Raw genomic sequence first — 15466 nt, 5'->3', positions numbered from 1 at the left:
ATCCGTTTCAGTAGTGGCAGTGTTTTATTCTGGGCTCTTTCTCATGCATTTCTCTTACTACGAACATAAACCAACTGCCTTGCCAACCACTTCTACTCCCTGCCACAGGGAACAGCTTCTCAGGCAGATAACATGCCCACAGAAGCTACACGTGTTCGTGATGAAAAAGCTGAAAAGTGCTGTGGGAAATGTAGTCTCCCAAAGCAAAAAAGGTTTCATGCCTACTTCAGTCAAGCTTTGAATTTGTTCCATTACTCTCTCCCCCTCTTTCTGAATTTTCTGCTTCTTTGCTGGTTGTTCATGAATTCCCTGGATTGACAACCCAGACATACCAAGTGCCTCCTTTGCTCTTTCTTCCTCTCAGCAGCCAAAGCTCCTTTTGCTTTATTACATGATTTTTTCTTTCTTCTCCTTCACATACACATAAAGAACCAAAGGTTATCAGACTATCATCTTCTAAACACTTCCCTTACAGACCCATCCATTTTTTTTAATACATACAATCAACTTATTTTTCAGAATAATTTACTAACAAACCTAACAGGGTTGTTTCAGAATATGCGGAATCAGACCATTTTCCTAAATAGCTACTGATCACTGAACACTCTAAAAGCCATTACTGATCTAGAAATCACAGTCCATGAATCTTCAGTAATTATTGCTTTTACTGTAATAAGCTCAATTTAAAAAGAAAAAAACATTTTTTAATACTTTCATTCAAACCCATCCTTACATGTGATTCTCAGGAAAAACACCACGCAATTGGATTTTTAATCTAATGTACTAAAAAAAAAATAAATCACTTGGTACACTATAAAAGAAATTCCCATGTCTGCCGCACCAGATACAAAGGGATCAATTTACTGTGGAAGGTACAAAATAAGCTCATCAACTTCACTATGATTGTGCCATAAAAGTCCCAAACATATTAGGAAATTAAAGGATAGGAAAGGAGAGTTCATTACTACTCCTAGAACAGAAAATAACCACCTACCATTTCAAAGGAAAAAAAAACACAATCTGTCTAGAAACTGAAGATACACTTAGATCAGTACTTAAGGAACCTATTTTCAGCTGAGGTAGGAAGGGACAACAGCTGTGAAGGAGGACCTTAAAACAATTACTGTGGTTTCAATATAGCTGTTCTATTTAGAAATATATGCTATGTATAGAAACACTAAAAAGATCCACTAAAATCAAGACAAAAAACAAACAAAAACCAAAAAATAAAAAGCCACGAATCTATTGTTCTGTCCTGCCATAACCCAGTATCTCAAATCCTCATGATAAATTTCAATGAAGAAATTTCCTAAGCTCTCTGTTCGACTTATACCACAAAGACAGGTACCACAGCTTTACCACCTTCCTTCAGGAAAAAAAAGAAAAAAAAAGAAAAAACCTTTCTGCAGCCTCATGTCCTTTCTCTGAATAGGAGAGAATCAGTCATTCAGCCTTGCTACAGAACATGGCACTCAGGATTCAACAACGTCAAAAACATTTGCAAAATTGCATTCCCACAAAGCATCAATAACCAGATGAAAGAAGTCTGAAATTTACAGCTGCAAAGCAATGCTTACTACAGGAACCTAGTGTAATGACTGTACAACAATTATAAAAAACCACCAAACTTATTTCCCACAGAGATCTAAAAATGTGGAAACTATTTTTTTTTTTTTAACAAAAAAGACAATTTTTAAAAATTAGAATAGACAGTAATGTATAGACGTTTCCCTTTACTTGCTGATCTGAATACAAGAATAAAGCACGTACTTAGTGATACAGCATTTTATCAAAACAGATAAATATGCTGCTTCCTAATTTGAAGAAAAAAGGAGAGGTAGTATTAAAACCAACTACGTGTTACTGCAGGCTCATGTGCCACACTGCAGTTACAAAATGCATAAAATAGTATGTTAATGATTAGGAAAAATCAACTGTACAAACAAGTCTGACAGATCTTCATTGAGAGAGTTTTATAAATGATATACTATAAAAAAAGAATTGAGCACTATAAGATAAATATGCTACTGAAGAAAAACCTGGATATACAGCTAGGGAAGGCAGAGAGACAAGAGATTTTCACCATGTTACCTCACTGCTTCTTCTGCACCTCAGAAAGAGATATAGTTCAGTAACAACACACACACAGCTTTTTTTTTTTTAAAACACATTTTCTAACTAACTTAAAGTTCTGTTCTCCATTTCCTACCAGACTCTGCTTGACCACTAATCTGCTGAACTATCTTGAGTTCTCAGATGCTCATGAGAAAAACACTCGCCCTCACATGCACATCTTAAAAATATTTGTGTTTGAAGACTGCCTCGCTACACAATGTGTTGGATTCTTCAGTCTGGTTTATGAATGAATGTCATAAACATGCAGCTAGTTTTACCATGAAGACAGCACAGCCTCCTCGCCTGCAGATACCAGGACAGAGGTTGGGTGTGAGCTTGAAACTCTATCAGTTTACCTTGGCAGTTCTCAAGGTGGTGTCACAGGGGAGCAAGGATGAAGAGAGACCTTCATTCAGCCCGTCCAGTCAGAGCCATCCGTAGTACGGCATATCCATGCCCCTAGGACAACTTTAAGCCAACTGTTATTTTAACAAGTTTTCTGAGCTTGCTGTAGATGGTTACACCACAGCAGCTCCTACAGGAAGCAGGAAGCATTAGCTGCTTTCTTTCCAAGCGTTTTTTCTTTTTTGCTTTCTCTTCTGCCAGCACTAGAGCTGGCACCTACCTTACTCTTCTGACATAACTCTCAGCTGACCAAGTCAGCACTTCGTACCTTCCTACAGTTTATAACCCTACATGAACTTGGTATGACACTGTCATACATATGTTATACGTACATATATTGTACATACATATATTTTATGTGGACCTTAAGGTCCACATAAAATGTATTTTACAGGCAGAAGCTTGAACCCTTTTTGTTTGTTTGCAGGCATCTTTCAGTGCCCACATAAATCAGCTTAGACTCAATGGTCCAGACAACAGAGTCAATTTTCCGTGGGTACAACTGGAAGACACCTTAGGATTGGTACAGGAGGAAAACAAAAGGATTGACAATCCTATTAATGTACATGCACGCTCTTTAGCCTTCTTGTGCCCTAAGGTCTGCTCAGTCTCGAATATAGCTTGTTGGATCATTCAAAATACTTCCTCTGTACTTTTTCACAAGACATTCCTCAGATTCCCAGCAGCTTCTCTAGAGTTCCTGGATCAACAGAAAGAAACTACAGCATGGATCTTCACAACTGCTATACACTGTCAAGACCTCCAAATGCTTAGCAGTATGAAAAAGCATGCAGGCAGCACCTTCCTCCATGTGAGCGATATTTAATGCAGTGACATATCCAGTGCCTGCCTCTTCAAAAGTCATGACTTATGATTTATAGGGGTATTAAAGAGAAGGAAAGATATGTTTTGAAGAAGCTCGACACCAAACAATGCAAGGACTACAAACAGTATTCATCATCTGCTGACCTGAAATATTAGCGCTGGAACAATAAATACATCATGGCATTCCTCAAAGCCAGAGTCAGGCGTCTTCGACCAACTAACAGCCTGGAGTACTTTATTCTTGACTAGACAACTGCACTCTGGCACGTAATTCTCAACAACACACTTCTTCAGCTCTGTGGTCACTCTCCTTGCATTCCTAATGCTTCCAGGAACAAAATATTAACTGAGCTCCGAGTTACAGTAACTAGCTCCAACACTTTAAAGCTGGATAGTACCAGAATAGACTACAAACTCCACTCCCTCCAAAAACATATTAAAATCCTCCACTTGTATGTGTATTTTTTTCATGTGACATCATCAGTTAAACCTGAAAATTTGCTTCCTGCTGATCCTCTGCTTCTAAGTAAATGTCAGGCAGCAGTTCGGGATGTAAACCACTGCAAGTTGGGCCTGTAAGAGTCAATTAATCCAAGGACATCCTTCACTTACAAAGCCACTCTTCTGCAGCAAAATCTCAGGCTATATTCTCAGCCCCTCCCTCTCCCCCCATGAAAATCTTCCAGAATAGGGAAAACTTGCTGTTCTCTCAGATCCACGCTGGCAATTTGCAGGCCTTATGCCAAAACAACTGGGGAGAAGATCACAGCATCCCTTCTTTCTGCAGCCAAGAGGGCAAATTAACTGCTCACCTCTACATGTAAATCCAAGATAATCAAGGCAGAAAAGTGTTAGAAAATGTATATGCCATACTTGTATACCAAGACACTCCGCATGGTTTTCACTCCGTCTTCTTAAATCTGCAAGGTATCTAATTAATGTAATTAACAAAGGCAAGTCTATACAAAACAACAAATAATCCTGGTCATTGTTTACAGCAGGAGCATACTCTTCCACCTGTATAGTCCGAGATCAAACCACGCTTGCTGGCATTCTCATCATATGGGGGACAGGTATGAAATCAATTTAATGTGAGCAGTCTTATGTACATCTAGGTTGGAAAAACAAGCATCTTACGTGCACAACATCAGAAGCTGTGCAATCTCTACAGTTCACTTGCAAAGTTCAGTCATCTTTCTCGGAGGGCATCTTGAATGCTCCTTCTCCATCTTAGCTCATTTCCACAGCCAGGTTTAGGGAGAAAGACGACTCTGGACACATGAAAAAATAATACTAAAAACAATTCAGGTGCTAATGAACTCACATTTAGTCTTGGAAAGTAGGGTGATAAAGTCCAAAGGAACTCTGCAAATCGCAGTGGTAAAGCCATGCTTGTGTAGTCATGACCTACACTCCACCATCATTACTCCCGGCGAAGCTGCTCTTGTTGACCCAATTTCACCAGTGAACTACAAGCTGCCTCTCACTACGTTCATTTTGCACTTGCAGTGACAATCCACAACTCTGCTTGCAATTTTGTATACACATAATAAAGCACACTTAACACCATTTGTGTTAAGCACATCTCCTCATTACCACCTATTTTAAAAGCACATGCAAATAGCTGGAATAATGCTTTGTTTAAGTGAAAGTGACAAGACCCTAAACACAAACAAGCCCTTGTGTCTAAACCACAGATTTCTTCAGAGCTAATTTCATTCTAACTATCATAAAAGACAGTCCAACCAAGAAACAGTTATTTAGTCAGACTTTGGCAATTTCAAATTCATTAAGGTGAACATTAATTTCTGAGCATGCTGCTGATACACAAAAAACCCTGTTAAGTTATGCAAAAAATACACTGCCATAGATTTGAACACTATCCCTTGTCAGAATTACTTGTCTGGAAGCAAAGACAAGCTGACAATCACAGAAGTCATTATATGTTTATAAGCTAGTACATTCCTGACCTTGAAAATTTGCTGCTGGGGCAAGGACACTTGAGGTAGGTATCCAGAGAATATCACAGTTTCAACAGCTCACAGCACTGCTATCCAAACAGCCACATGCAGGATGCCTCCAAATAATCCTACCGCCGTTCCAGGCATGTACCTAGGTATGTGCTTCCAGGAGCTGACGTTGGGTTCCTGCTATATTATTAAGCACCTGAAGAACAACTCAGCTGGTATGTGGAGGTGGAGAACTTTAGAAATTGGTTTAAAATCCCAATTCTGATATGTATATTGATATTCTCAAAGAACTGATCAAGAGAGCTGGCCAACAGCAACACCCCTCAGACAAGAACGCTGGCTGCTTTAGTATCAATAAGTTAACACAAGTGAGTCCATACATACCACCCACACTTGCAATCCTCTGTTACTGAAAAGTAAATCCTTTACAAATACTGTAGGAATGGTTTGGCATTACCTGACAAGGAAATTTTTTTTTTTTTTTTTTTTTTTTTTTTTTTACTCCTGCAGCTGCCTGGTCTCATCTGAAAACAACTAAACACGTTCATATCTACAGTAGCCAGAGAACCCACTGCCTAGAAACATTTTGGAAATAGTTATTTTCTTAAATAGACCAGGGTTATTTGTGTTACCAAGAAATATTAGAGCTCTGTTTTTCAAAGAGGCTCACAGAGGCAGGCATTAAACTTCTGTTGCATTCACCTCTGACACGGGCCTACAGCATCCACAGATCTTTGTGAAAACTGCCCTCTCTAGGAACAAAACTAGGAGAGAGACAGCACAGCAAAGGGAAAAAAGAACAATGACTAAGAAATAAGAAGATGACAGATAAAAGTTCAAAGCCAAAAGGAAGGAAAACAAAGAAGAGAATTCATCCTACCAGAGACAGCACCTCTTGTCAGTCAAGACAAGAAACATTGCCTCCCAAAAAGAATCTGGCACCAGGACATGGCAGAAGTGATGGGGGAAGACCAAATCTGACCTGAGGTAAGAAAAAAAATGGAGTTATGATCCAGATTTATATATATTTTTTTTAAACTTCAGCTGTTACTTCATCCATATCTTGCAGGATGTTTTAAAAAAATCTATGCTTTTTTTTTTTTTTCCTAACTGATGTCTTTCATCAGCTGCATTTTGTCAGTGATTACACTGGGATGCCTCAAATCAAATCTGGAGCAATACTTTGATAAAAATGTGAGATTCTATGTGAATACTGAAATTAAAAACAAATCAGAGGGAAACTGTAGGAAGTAATAGCTGGAAACAGTGTAAATGTATGCCACTTAAATGTTCCAGTGAGCCGAGAGCTCTTAAGAATGGATTTGGACCTATAAATCTCACTGAAATGGAGTACAGAACCACTAATCCTCATTTTAGTAGGACTTCCTTGGTGCCTTCAGGAAAGTCAAACTCTCTAACTTATAATGCATGTGCAAACAGAAGAAAACATCAGTGTTTCCTGTGTTCAGGTGTCCTTTTTAATCATAATAAAGAGTAAGATTTACTCAGGTCTCCAGCTGCAAATGGGGGCAACTTTAAAAGCAAGTCTCCTAGAAGCTCCAAATAAAGCAATCAGGATGAAAAGAGTTAATACATTCAGGAAACTCATTGCAGGGTTGACAAACGGGTGGTAAAAATGAGAATTCTGGTACTTAGCCAGATCATATACTAAGACTAAAAAAATATTTAAATGTTTTAAAATTAAAAAAAAAAAATTATGAAACAAATCCAACCGCCCCCTAACACCCAAACACCCAAACTACACTCTTAAGAACATGTCACGTGTTTTTCTCCAAATACTTAGGAGGCTCCAGTATGAGTAAAGCATGAGCCCATACTTTAAAATGAATTCCAAATGAGAACCCATGACTTCCAGTGATAGAAACCAAGTGATCACCTGTACGCAACTTTGAAACATTATTCAGAGACATACGGATTAAGAGGAATCATGAGTGATCAGAAAATTGTACTGAAGCTGAAGACATTTACATGATAATTCCCCACAACTTTAACTTGGGACAGACCTCATTCATCAACTTAGTAAATGTCAGTAACCTAAGACAAATAAAACTTTTTAAACAACTCTAACCTGAAGCCTTGATTTACGCACTATCAGCCAGTAAAGCTACCGAGCTTTTCTCTGTGCTCTGCACTGAATTCAAAAAAAACCTACTTCATTGTGTCAAAGTTTATAATAATGTTGTGCAGGGATGAAGACGTGAATAACCATAAAGACCATAAAAGCAAACGATGATAGGAGTAAGTTCAAACCAGACGCTCAGGTGTTGCTTCAGGGAAAGGTACAGGAACCAAACGGGACATCAGACTTGAGATATTCCACAGCCACATTTAAGTCTGAGATAGTCACAAGGCCTGATGTGTGAAGTTTAAGATAAAAAAACAAAGCTTTAGTTGCATATTCTGGATACTTGTTATCCAGACTCAAGAACCTTCACCAGAAAAAGTTCCACGATCTCTTTACGTACTATATGAAAAAGCACTTCTATTCAGTTTTCATCACCTTCTGGAACATATTAAATATCTCCTTCTCATGTTAGGAAATAGGGATTACACAGAAAGGAGTCGAGTCATCTGAGGTAAACACCGTTGCAATTTCTCTCCACGCAGTAACTCTTCCTCACACGTGTCCTGAGTTGCTAACATTACTCCGAGTTCTCTGATCTGGGTATACCCAAGCCGCACAGTACCTTACAATGCCATTTCTGTACGGGGCACTGACATTTCTCCCTCTAGTTAAGCTTGTAAATCTCTTCTCCATTACGACTTCCCTTTCAGAACGCAGCACTACCAAATCTGCCCATCTAGTCTAAATCTGGCAGAGGCAAGAGTGCGTCCTGAGTGGAGGATTTAGCCTCCTGAGTGATTCCAAGAACAAAAGACATGGAAACCCAAGCCCTTGCTGGTATTAAAATATCGGCATCTTAGCATCAATCTGTGATCCAAACCCACAGGAAATGCAGTCTTACACAATTACACGTTCCAAGAAAAACAGCACCTTGCTCAGTGCACCAGGGCCCAAGGTGTTCAGCAAACGACAAGCTACCTGTTTTATCACCACTGGTCAGTCTGAGCCTTCACTGACCACACACTTTCAACAATTTGGATTTTCTGATACAGGAGTGCTCACAGGGAAAAGGCAGCAAGATTTCCATGCAGCATAAATATCGGCAGATTTAGTTTCACAGCACTTCTAAGCCACTTTCTCTCCCCATCTTGGAACTGATGGAAAACAAGACACAGATTAAAACCACAAACCTACCAAATCTACTTGCTGGATCTGAGATGCCAAAGGATCGTTTTTCCAGACCATGTGATTTTCTGAAGTCAGGCACATTTTCAAAGCTGATCACTTAGCTACTACAACTGCAGCTGTAAAAGCTCAGATCCCTTGAAGCCCAAGTCGAGCCTTCCTAAAATAAGGAACAAACACCAAGCAGCCACCTGTGTATTCTCTCTTCAGCGATTTGCCTAGCCCTCCACGTGAGCTCTGCAGCAGAGGAAGGAGGTGGGGTTGATCCAACTTTCCAGAACAAAACTCTGTTGTCACCACCTCGACCACCCTTCCTTTCGGCAGCACCCCTACCTGCCTGCTCCCTGTACGGTCCCAAACCCAAACGGGGCCGTGCTCTGACACACGGCAGCCCCCCCGGCACCCCAACGGGGGCTGGGGTAGCACGGAGCAGATTATACACAGCTGTGTAATTGCACAAGGCAGATACTCACAGGAGCCTGAATTAGAGACATCTGCAGCTAAATTCTGACATATCCCAGCTCCTGGGGGGCTCAACGGAGTGCTTCAAAGGTGCTGCTGTGTCCAGCAGCTTCTCAAATGCATTAACACTTTCTGTATTAGTCATTGCACTTAACAAACATAAAAACAGAGTAACTGAAGTAACAACAACAACGACATATCTGTGAATAGCAACACAAACAACTCTCTAAAATGGTATCAGCAGTACAAATAGGCAAAATCCCTAAAAAAAAAAAATTAAATAAAATCTTTTTTTTTAAGATGTGTGAATTTCATTTGCCCAGCGCTGCCCACGGGACTTGCATGTCTCTCTGTGCACTTGCCCGGAGCCCCTACTAGTCACCATTACCTCAAATGTGCCTTTGTAACCAGGAGTTATTTAAACGTTCTCCTCTCCCCACACGCACACACAGTGATGTCAGGTGTATCACAGTTCTACACCCGTCCTTTTGCTTAAGGTATTGACCATCAACCTTCCAACACCGACCATTTAAATATCTTTTTTTTTTTTTTTTTGCTGTCTCCCAAAGAACGATCCATGACACTACTTCTTGCCACAAGAAGAGACAAAGTGGTCTCTCTCTACACCCATTTTTGGAGGACCTTGTTCGCATGCACAGCAGGGACATCATCATACTGGTCCACGTGCCATGTGCTTCATAAACCATCATCCATAAACATTTTTCCTTCTTAAATGAAAGTGTAGCTTCCTCAAAACCCGAAAGTACTGTGGCTGTTAAATATCACTGATGTACCCAGCTCTTTTTTATTATTATTATTAAATGATGACTCAGTTTCTTGCTGAAAACAAACAATAGTTCAATAATAAAGCAAATTACCGTGATCCAATATTTTGAATCACATTTGCAGCTGTTCAGGTTTAGCATTAACATATTGTGTGTCCTAGGCATACTCTTACTAGATAAATTATCACGCCAGTGCACATTCAGGTATTGTACCAGGTTATAACTGGTCTCACAGATACATTTCTTCATTATTAAATGCAACACTCCATCAACGCAGTGCCTGGAGTACTTTATATGAAAACTGTGCAGTTCCATTACCTGGATTAAGAGTTTTGCATGCAAAAGTACATTAATTTTGCATTTGGTGGCAACTGTATAACTGACACTACATGAAATATTAAAAGTTATATATCAGCTGCTACAGGGTATTTTGGCTTGACAGAAATTTGTAGTTTCACTCTACAGCTCGAGTACGATACGCATGTTGTATGATTTGGAGGATCAGGCGTTACTTTAGTTTTCAAAACCTTTATATTATGGATAACATTTTACGTATGTTTTTTATCCTGACCATACAGAAAATGTCATTGGCCCAGACTCCCAATCTTTCCACTAACGCTGCCCTGACATTAACCATTCTCAAATGGTTGGCACATGTAGTTCTGGAGACTTCTAGGATGCATTTATTTACCCTCCCATTACAAATAAAGAATTGACAATTATTTATTACAAATAAAGAACCCATATGCGAGACATTTATGCATACACCAAAAAAAAAAAAAAGGAAAGGAAAACAAAAAGGAAAAAGAGTAGCACTTGCAACTTCAGCTCCCTTGAGCATCAGGAGCATGAAGCCAGCAGGGAACATTTTCAGAATTCCACATGGTCCTGAGAGTCGCTGCCCTCCCTTCCTACCTTATTACCATCCACTTGTAACTTTTCTTCACTTGGAACTGAGATTACTTGCCTTGCAAAGCTCCGCTGATTCATAAGAAACGCTGACAAATGGGCACCAGAAAGAAAAAAAACAAAAACACACACACAAAAAAAACCACACCACAAGCCATTTGTACTGCTCCTAGCTTTCTGAAGCTTAAAGAATACATCCCTAAACGCAAATAGGAAACGAACTATGGAAGATGTCAGGGAGGAGGGGTACAGAGCGTGCAGGAGGGAGGATCAAGTGTTGCCAGGAGCCCTCTGGAACATGAAAACAGAATCCAGCCCCTTGTACGACCAGTAACGCTGCGGCATTCTAGTTTTACAAGAGATGTGCATAAGAGGTCTTCTAATGATATTTATGGAAGTTATAATTCTGTTTTATGCTGTCCTGTGTGCGGTACACTGTTGTACGAAAGCGCCATTACTCAACGCACACCCATCAAAAGAAGATTTACAATATGCAAAATATCTTCTGCTATACCTTCCAGAATATAAAAATTCACCTGTCTGTTCCTTGTAGGCTGCCAAGGATTGCACCACAACTCACTCCTAAACATAGGGACTAACCCAGAGAAACACAGTGGATCACTCCTGTAAAGGGAATGACAAGAACACTAAGAGCAGAGGGTGACCTCACGTTGCGTTCAACAAAACCAGGACAGGGAATAACCAGTTGCCTAACACCAAGTCATAGAACAGGGATGGTTTAAAAAAAAAAATAGAAATAAGTAGCATTAGCAAAAGGTGGATAAACGGTAACAGCTACTCTTGACAGTATTGCCACAAAGCCTCTGAAACACAGAATGAACGTTTCAAGAAAGAGGAACAATAAATCATGTCATACTTGGGCCTATTTTCCTGAAGTAGGGAGAAACGTGAGCCCAGAGCTCACCTGTGAAAAGCAAACACAGTGCAAAGGGGAGACTGTGGTCTGATTTTTTTTTTCTTGAAGGCTAAGAAAATAGTTAATAAAGAAAAAAAAAAAAAAAACAAAAAAAAATGTAAGTAAAAGTGCAGTTTTTGTAAAAACTGCATTTTTATAGACGATTACACCAAAGAAGACAGTCAAGAAATCACAACAAAGTGTAAGCTTAAATCTCCATCTGATGTTTTTATGGCCTCTTTAGGATCCCAAGACTTCAGGATATCAACTTCTCCAGCATTTACCCTACCAGAGACATCCCCTCCCATCATACAACTGGTACAGTGTTCCAGATTCTGTCAGGAGCAATCAATAAACCCTGTTTGCAACTTTGAGGGTGGGTCATTTTAAAGGGAACACACAGAGAAGGTGTCACTTATGAAAACTTGCTTTTCTCTCTTGCACCATGTTGTTCCAAGACACGTCCTCCCAACTAAGTCGCACTGGATCAAAATTGGCAGCTACTAATGACACTATATAGACCTGCAGCAAGAAGTACTTTTTTGTGAATATTTCACTTCTAAGGATTTCTGTATATGTAACAAAATCAAGTTTCTGAGCCTCTTTTCCAGAAAGTTGGACAAGCATGCCTGCTACCTTAAGAGGAATTATTCTAACCCCATAAGAAAAGTTGACTAAAACAAAAGATCTAAAATATGAAGGAAAAGGAGAAGCAGTGAGAAATTACGCTAGATTTTTATAAAAATCTGTCACAAAGATGCAGCGATACATGTCCTTTACAATTTCATGGTACTCTCCTGGTTTCAGTCATGCACGTGCACACCCACAAACACACTCCAAGAGTCTACATCCACAACGTGAAATGACCAGAACTCACGCTCACCAACCACTTCACTTACAAGGAAAGAAAGAAAATTATTTCAGGTTTTCAAAGTAAGCACAGCTAGAGAGACCAAACACTGAAGAATCTGCTTCAGAAAGAAAATACTAAGCTTGGTTTTGTTAAAAAATCACTCCTTCTAAATACCAACAAGCCAATATCCAAGCACAGGGATATAACTGTCACTGCTACAAACAGAAACTGTGGCCCACTAGGGAAATTGATGAGATAGCCTCCATCAGAAAAGTACTTGGAAGGAAACCCCTTACTTTCAGATTGTCTTAACAGAAAGGCTGGTCAGGACTTTCTAAATTTCTAACTTTTTTTTTTTTTCAGGACTTTAAAAAAAAAAAAAAACACTGAAGTACCACAGCAAATACCACAAGCTTAAAAAAACAACAACAAAACAAAACAAAAAAAACAACGTCTATGCACTTATCTCTGAAAAGCATGAGAACAACACACGGTATCACTTCAGTAATTTTTACCTGTTCAGTCTAGAAAAGTTTGCATCTTACTACAGTACTTTAGAAAGAGTATCACGGATACGAGCATTACAGACAGACTTACAGCGCTCATCATCACACAAAGTCACTAACGAAAACTCTTGAGATCAACCCCTCACTACAATCATTATTTTTCAGCAACTGCATCTTCCGTCACGCACAAACCCAGCATCTCCATCCCTGCCCCCTTGGGAAAAGAGGTGGAAGGGAGGAGGGTGGGAGGGAAGGGGGCACGAGCTTGGCACCCACACTAAATGTTAACTCCAGCCAATACGAGCGGGCTCGTGGATTCTTCGCAAGGCAAGTGCTTGGTAAACAACCCTGCCTAACTCGTGTGAACAAGGAGCCTGCGAGCCCCGTGCGGGCCCTGCACCCGGAGCCTCCTCCTCCTGCTGCCCAGCAGCGTGCCACCAGCTGCAGGCCAGGCCCCGCTGCCCACCGCCACCGCCACCGCCTGCCAAAAAACATTCCCAGGAGCGGGGAAAGAGGCCGCCGCAGGAGATAAGAGAGAAAATGGAGACAGGTGCCGGGCTTAAGTTCCTAACATGGCAGAAAGTTGCATATATTTTTTTTAATTATTATTATTTTTTTTTTTGTGTGTGTGTGTCCAGGTGACCCCGGGCCGCGGCTTTCGCGGCGCGCTTCCACGCTACGCCCCGTACCTGCTGCGAGAAAGGCTGGGGATAAAAAAAATAAAATAAAATAAAAAAAATAATAATAGTGAGGAAATGGGGAGAGGAGGTGTGGGGGGGGGGGGGGGGGGGGTTGTTCTCCTGACACCACACAACCACCCTCCTTCAGCTCCAGTCCCCCTGACGGCTTTTCCACCCCCCCCCAAAAAAAAAAATTAATAATAAATAAATAAAATAAATAAATAAATAAATAATAAACCAACCAACCCACGGTGCCCCCCTCTCTCTCTCTCCCCCAGCTCCCCCCCCCCGGGACACGTCGGCACCGCGGGCCGGGCCGAGCCCCTACCGTGTCCGTGTCCCCCCCCCCCCGTCCCCCCCTCCATGACACTGCAGAGCGCGGCCGGGCCGGGCCGGGCCGGGCCGGGCCGCCGCCCTCCGCCACCGCCGCCACCGCCACCGGGGCCGGGGCCGGGGCTGGGGCCGGGGCCGGGGCCTCCCTTCCGCCGCCGAGCTCCGCGGGCCCCCTCGGGGCGGCGGCGGCGCCATGATGGGCGGCCAGGCCGTGCCGTGCCGTGCCGGGCCGGGCCGTGCCGTGCCGGGCCCCGCCGCCCCCCTCACCTTCATGCCGGGACATCCTAGTCCGGAGGCGGCCAGCCCGGGCCCGTGGCGGGGCTGCTCGGAGCGCCGCTGCGGCCTGGCCACCCCCCGCCGCTGCCGCTGCTGCTGCCGCTGCTGCACGCACGGAGCCCCGGTGCGAGAGGAGAGGGGCCGAAAGGAGGCCAAAAGATGAGAGGCGGCGAGCAGCCGGCCCCCTCCTCCCCCTCCTCCTCCTCCTCTTCCTCCTCCTCCTCCTCCTCTTCCTCTCTCCCTCCCTCGCTCGCCCTGCGGGGGGCGGATCCGGCGGCGGCGGCTTCCCGGGCGCCGTGACACGGTGACTCCGGGCCCCGCCGGCCCCTGGCGCCGCCTCCCTCCGTCCCTCCTTCCCTTCCCTTCCTTTCCTTTCCCTTCCCTTCCTTCTCTTTCCCTTCCCTCCCTCTCCGCCCGCTGCCGCAGCAACGGCGGCGGCGGGGCTGAGGGGGCGCCGCCGGCCCCTTCCTCCCCTGCTCCGGGAGGAAGAGGAAATGCAGGGCTCCGGCGGGGCGCTCGGCGCCGCCCAGGCCCTCCCAGGGAAAGAATTAAAAAAAATAAAATAAAAAATAAAGGGGTCCTGACGGCACGGGGGTGAGGGTGGTGAAGGCTCCGCGCCCGCCCGTCCGGGGGTGTGGAGGGTGAGGGGCTCGGGGCAGCCCCCGGGGTGAAGCCACCAAACGCGGCCTGGCTCCGGGAAGAGCACCCGCCGGCTTTTTATGAAAAGAAACATTAAAAAAGGGAGAATTGAGACCGCTGTGCACTTCCCAAGTCGCTTGTTGTTGCTCGTTTTGGACGTTTTGGGGAACGGTTTGTTGTGGACTGCGGGGCAGGCACTGCACCCTTCACTTCCCATTATTATTATCATCATTATTATTATCATTATCATTATTATTTCATCTTCCCCTTTTCCCAGGCCGGCAGACTGTTCCAGTATTCCTGCCAGAAGCTCCCACCCGTCACCCGCTCCAGCCCAGCGAAGGACAGGGAGGCCCCAGGTGCCATCCAAAGGATGGGTTTCTCCGCTCAGAGGGAGCTTTCTGTCCTGTCACGCTTGCTTTCTGTCCTGCCGTCAAAGTGATCAGTCTTCAGACGAGTAAAAAAAACTCGTGACGTGGCTGAGCTCCTTCCTGGTTCAAATGTACATCGGGTATATCAAG

At 42.9% G+C, this 15466-nt stretch overlaps 1 protein-coding gene across 2 annotated transcripts in view; it reads right to left on the bottom strand.

Annotated features, from left to right (window-relative positions):
• Positions 1 to 14778, bottom strand: part of LOC137848286 (E3 ubiquitin-protein ligase KCMF1) — a 48026-nt gene extending 33248 nt beyond the window's left edge. The window contains exons 1-2 of one of the 2 annotated variants that reach the window (XM_068667319.1): positions 14298 to 14777; positions 6196 to 6297 (exon numbers count right to left, since the gene is read on the bottom strand). Coding sequence is in view for 1 of the 2 variants with exons in the window: in XM_068667318.1 (XP_068523419.1) it covers positions 14298 to 14313 (16 nt within the window). In the remaining variant the exon portion in view is untranslated. Of the gene's footprint in view, positions 1 to 6195; positions 6298 to 14297 lie in introns of both variants that reach the window. The other variant, XM_068667318.1, reaches the window with a different exon arrangement.
• Positions 14779 to 15466: the final 688 nt, after the last annotated feature.

The sequence above is a fragment of the Anas acuta genome, chromosome Z (genome assembly GCF_963932015.1).
Source record: "Anas acuta chromosome Z, bAnaAcu1.1, whole genome shotgun sequence".
In the NCBI taxonomy this organism is placed as follows: Eukaryota; Metazoa; Chordata; class Aves; order Anseriformes; family Anatidae; genus Anas; species Anas acuta.
This window is presented reverse-complemented; position numbering and strand designations above follow the sequence as displayed.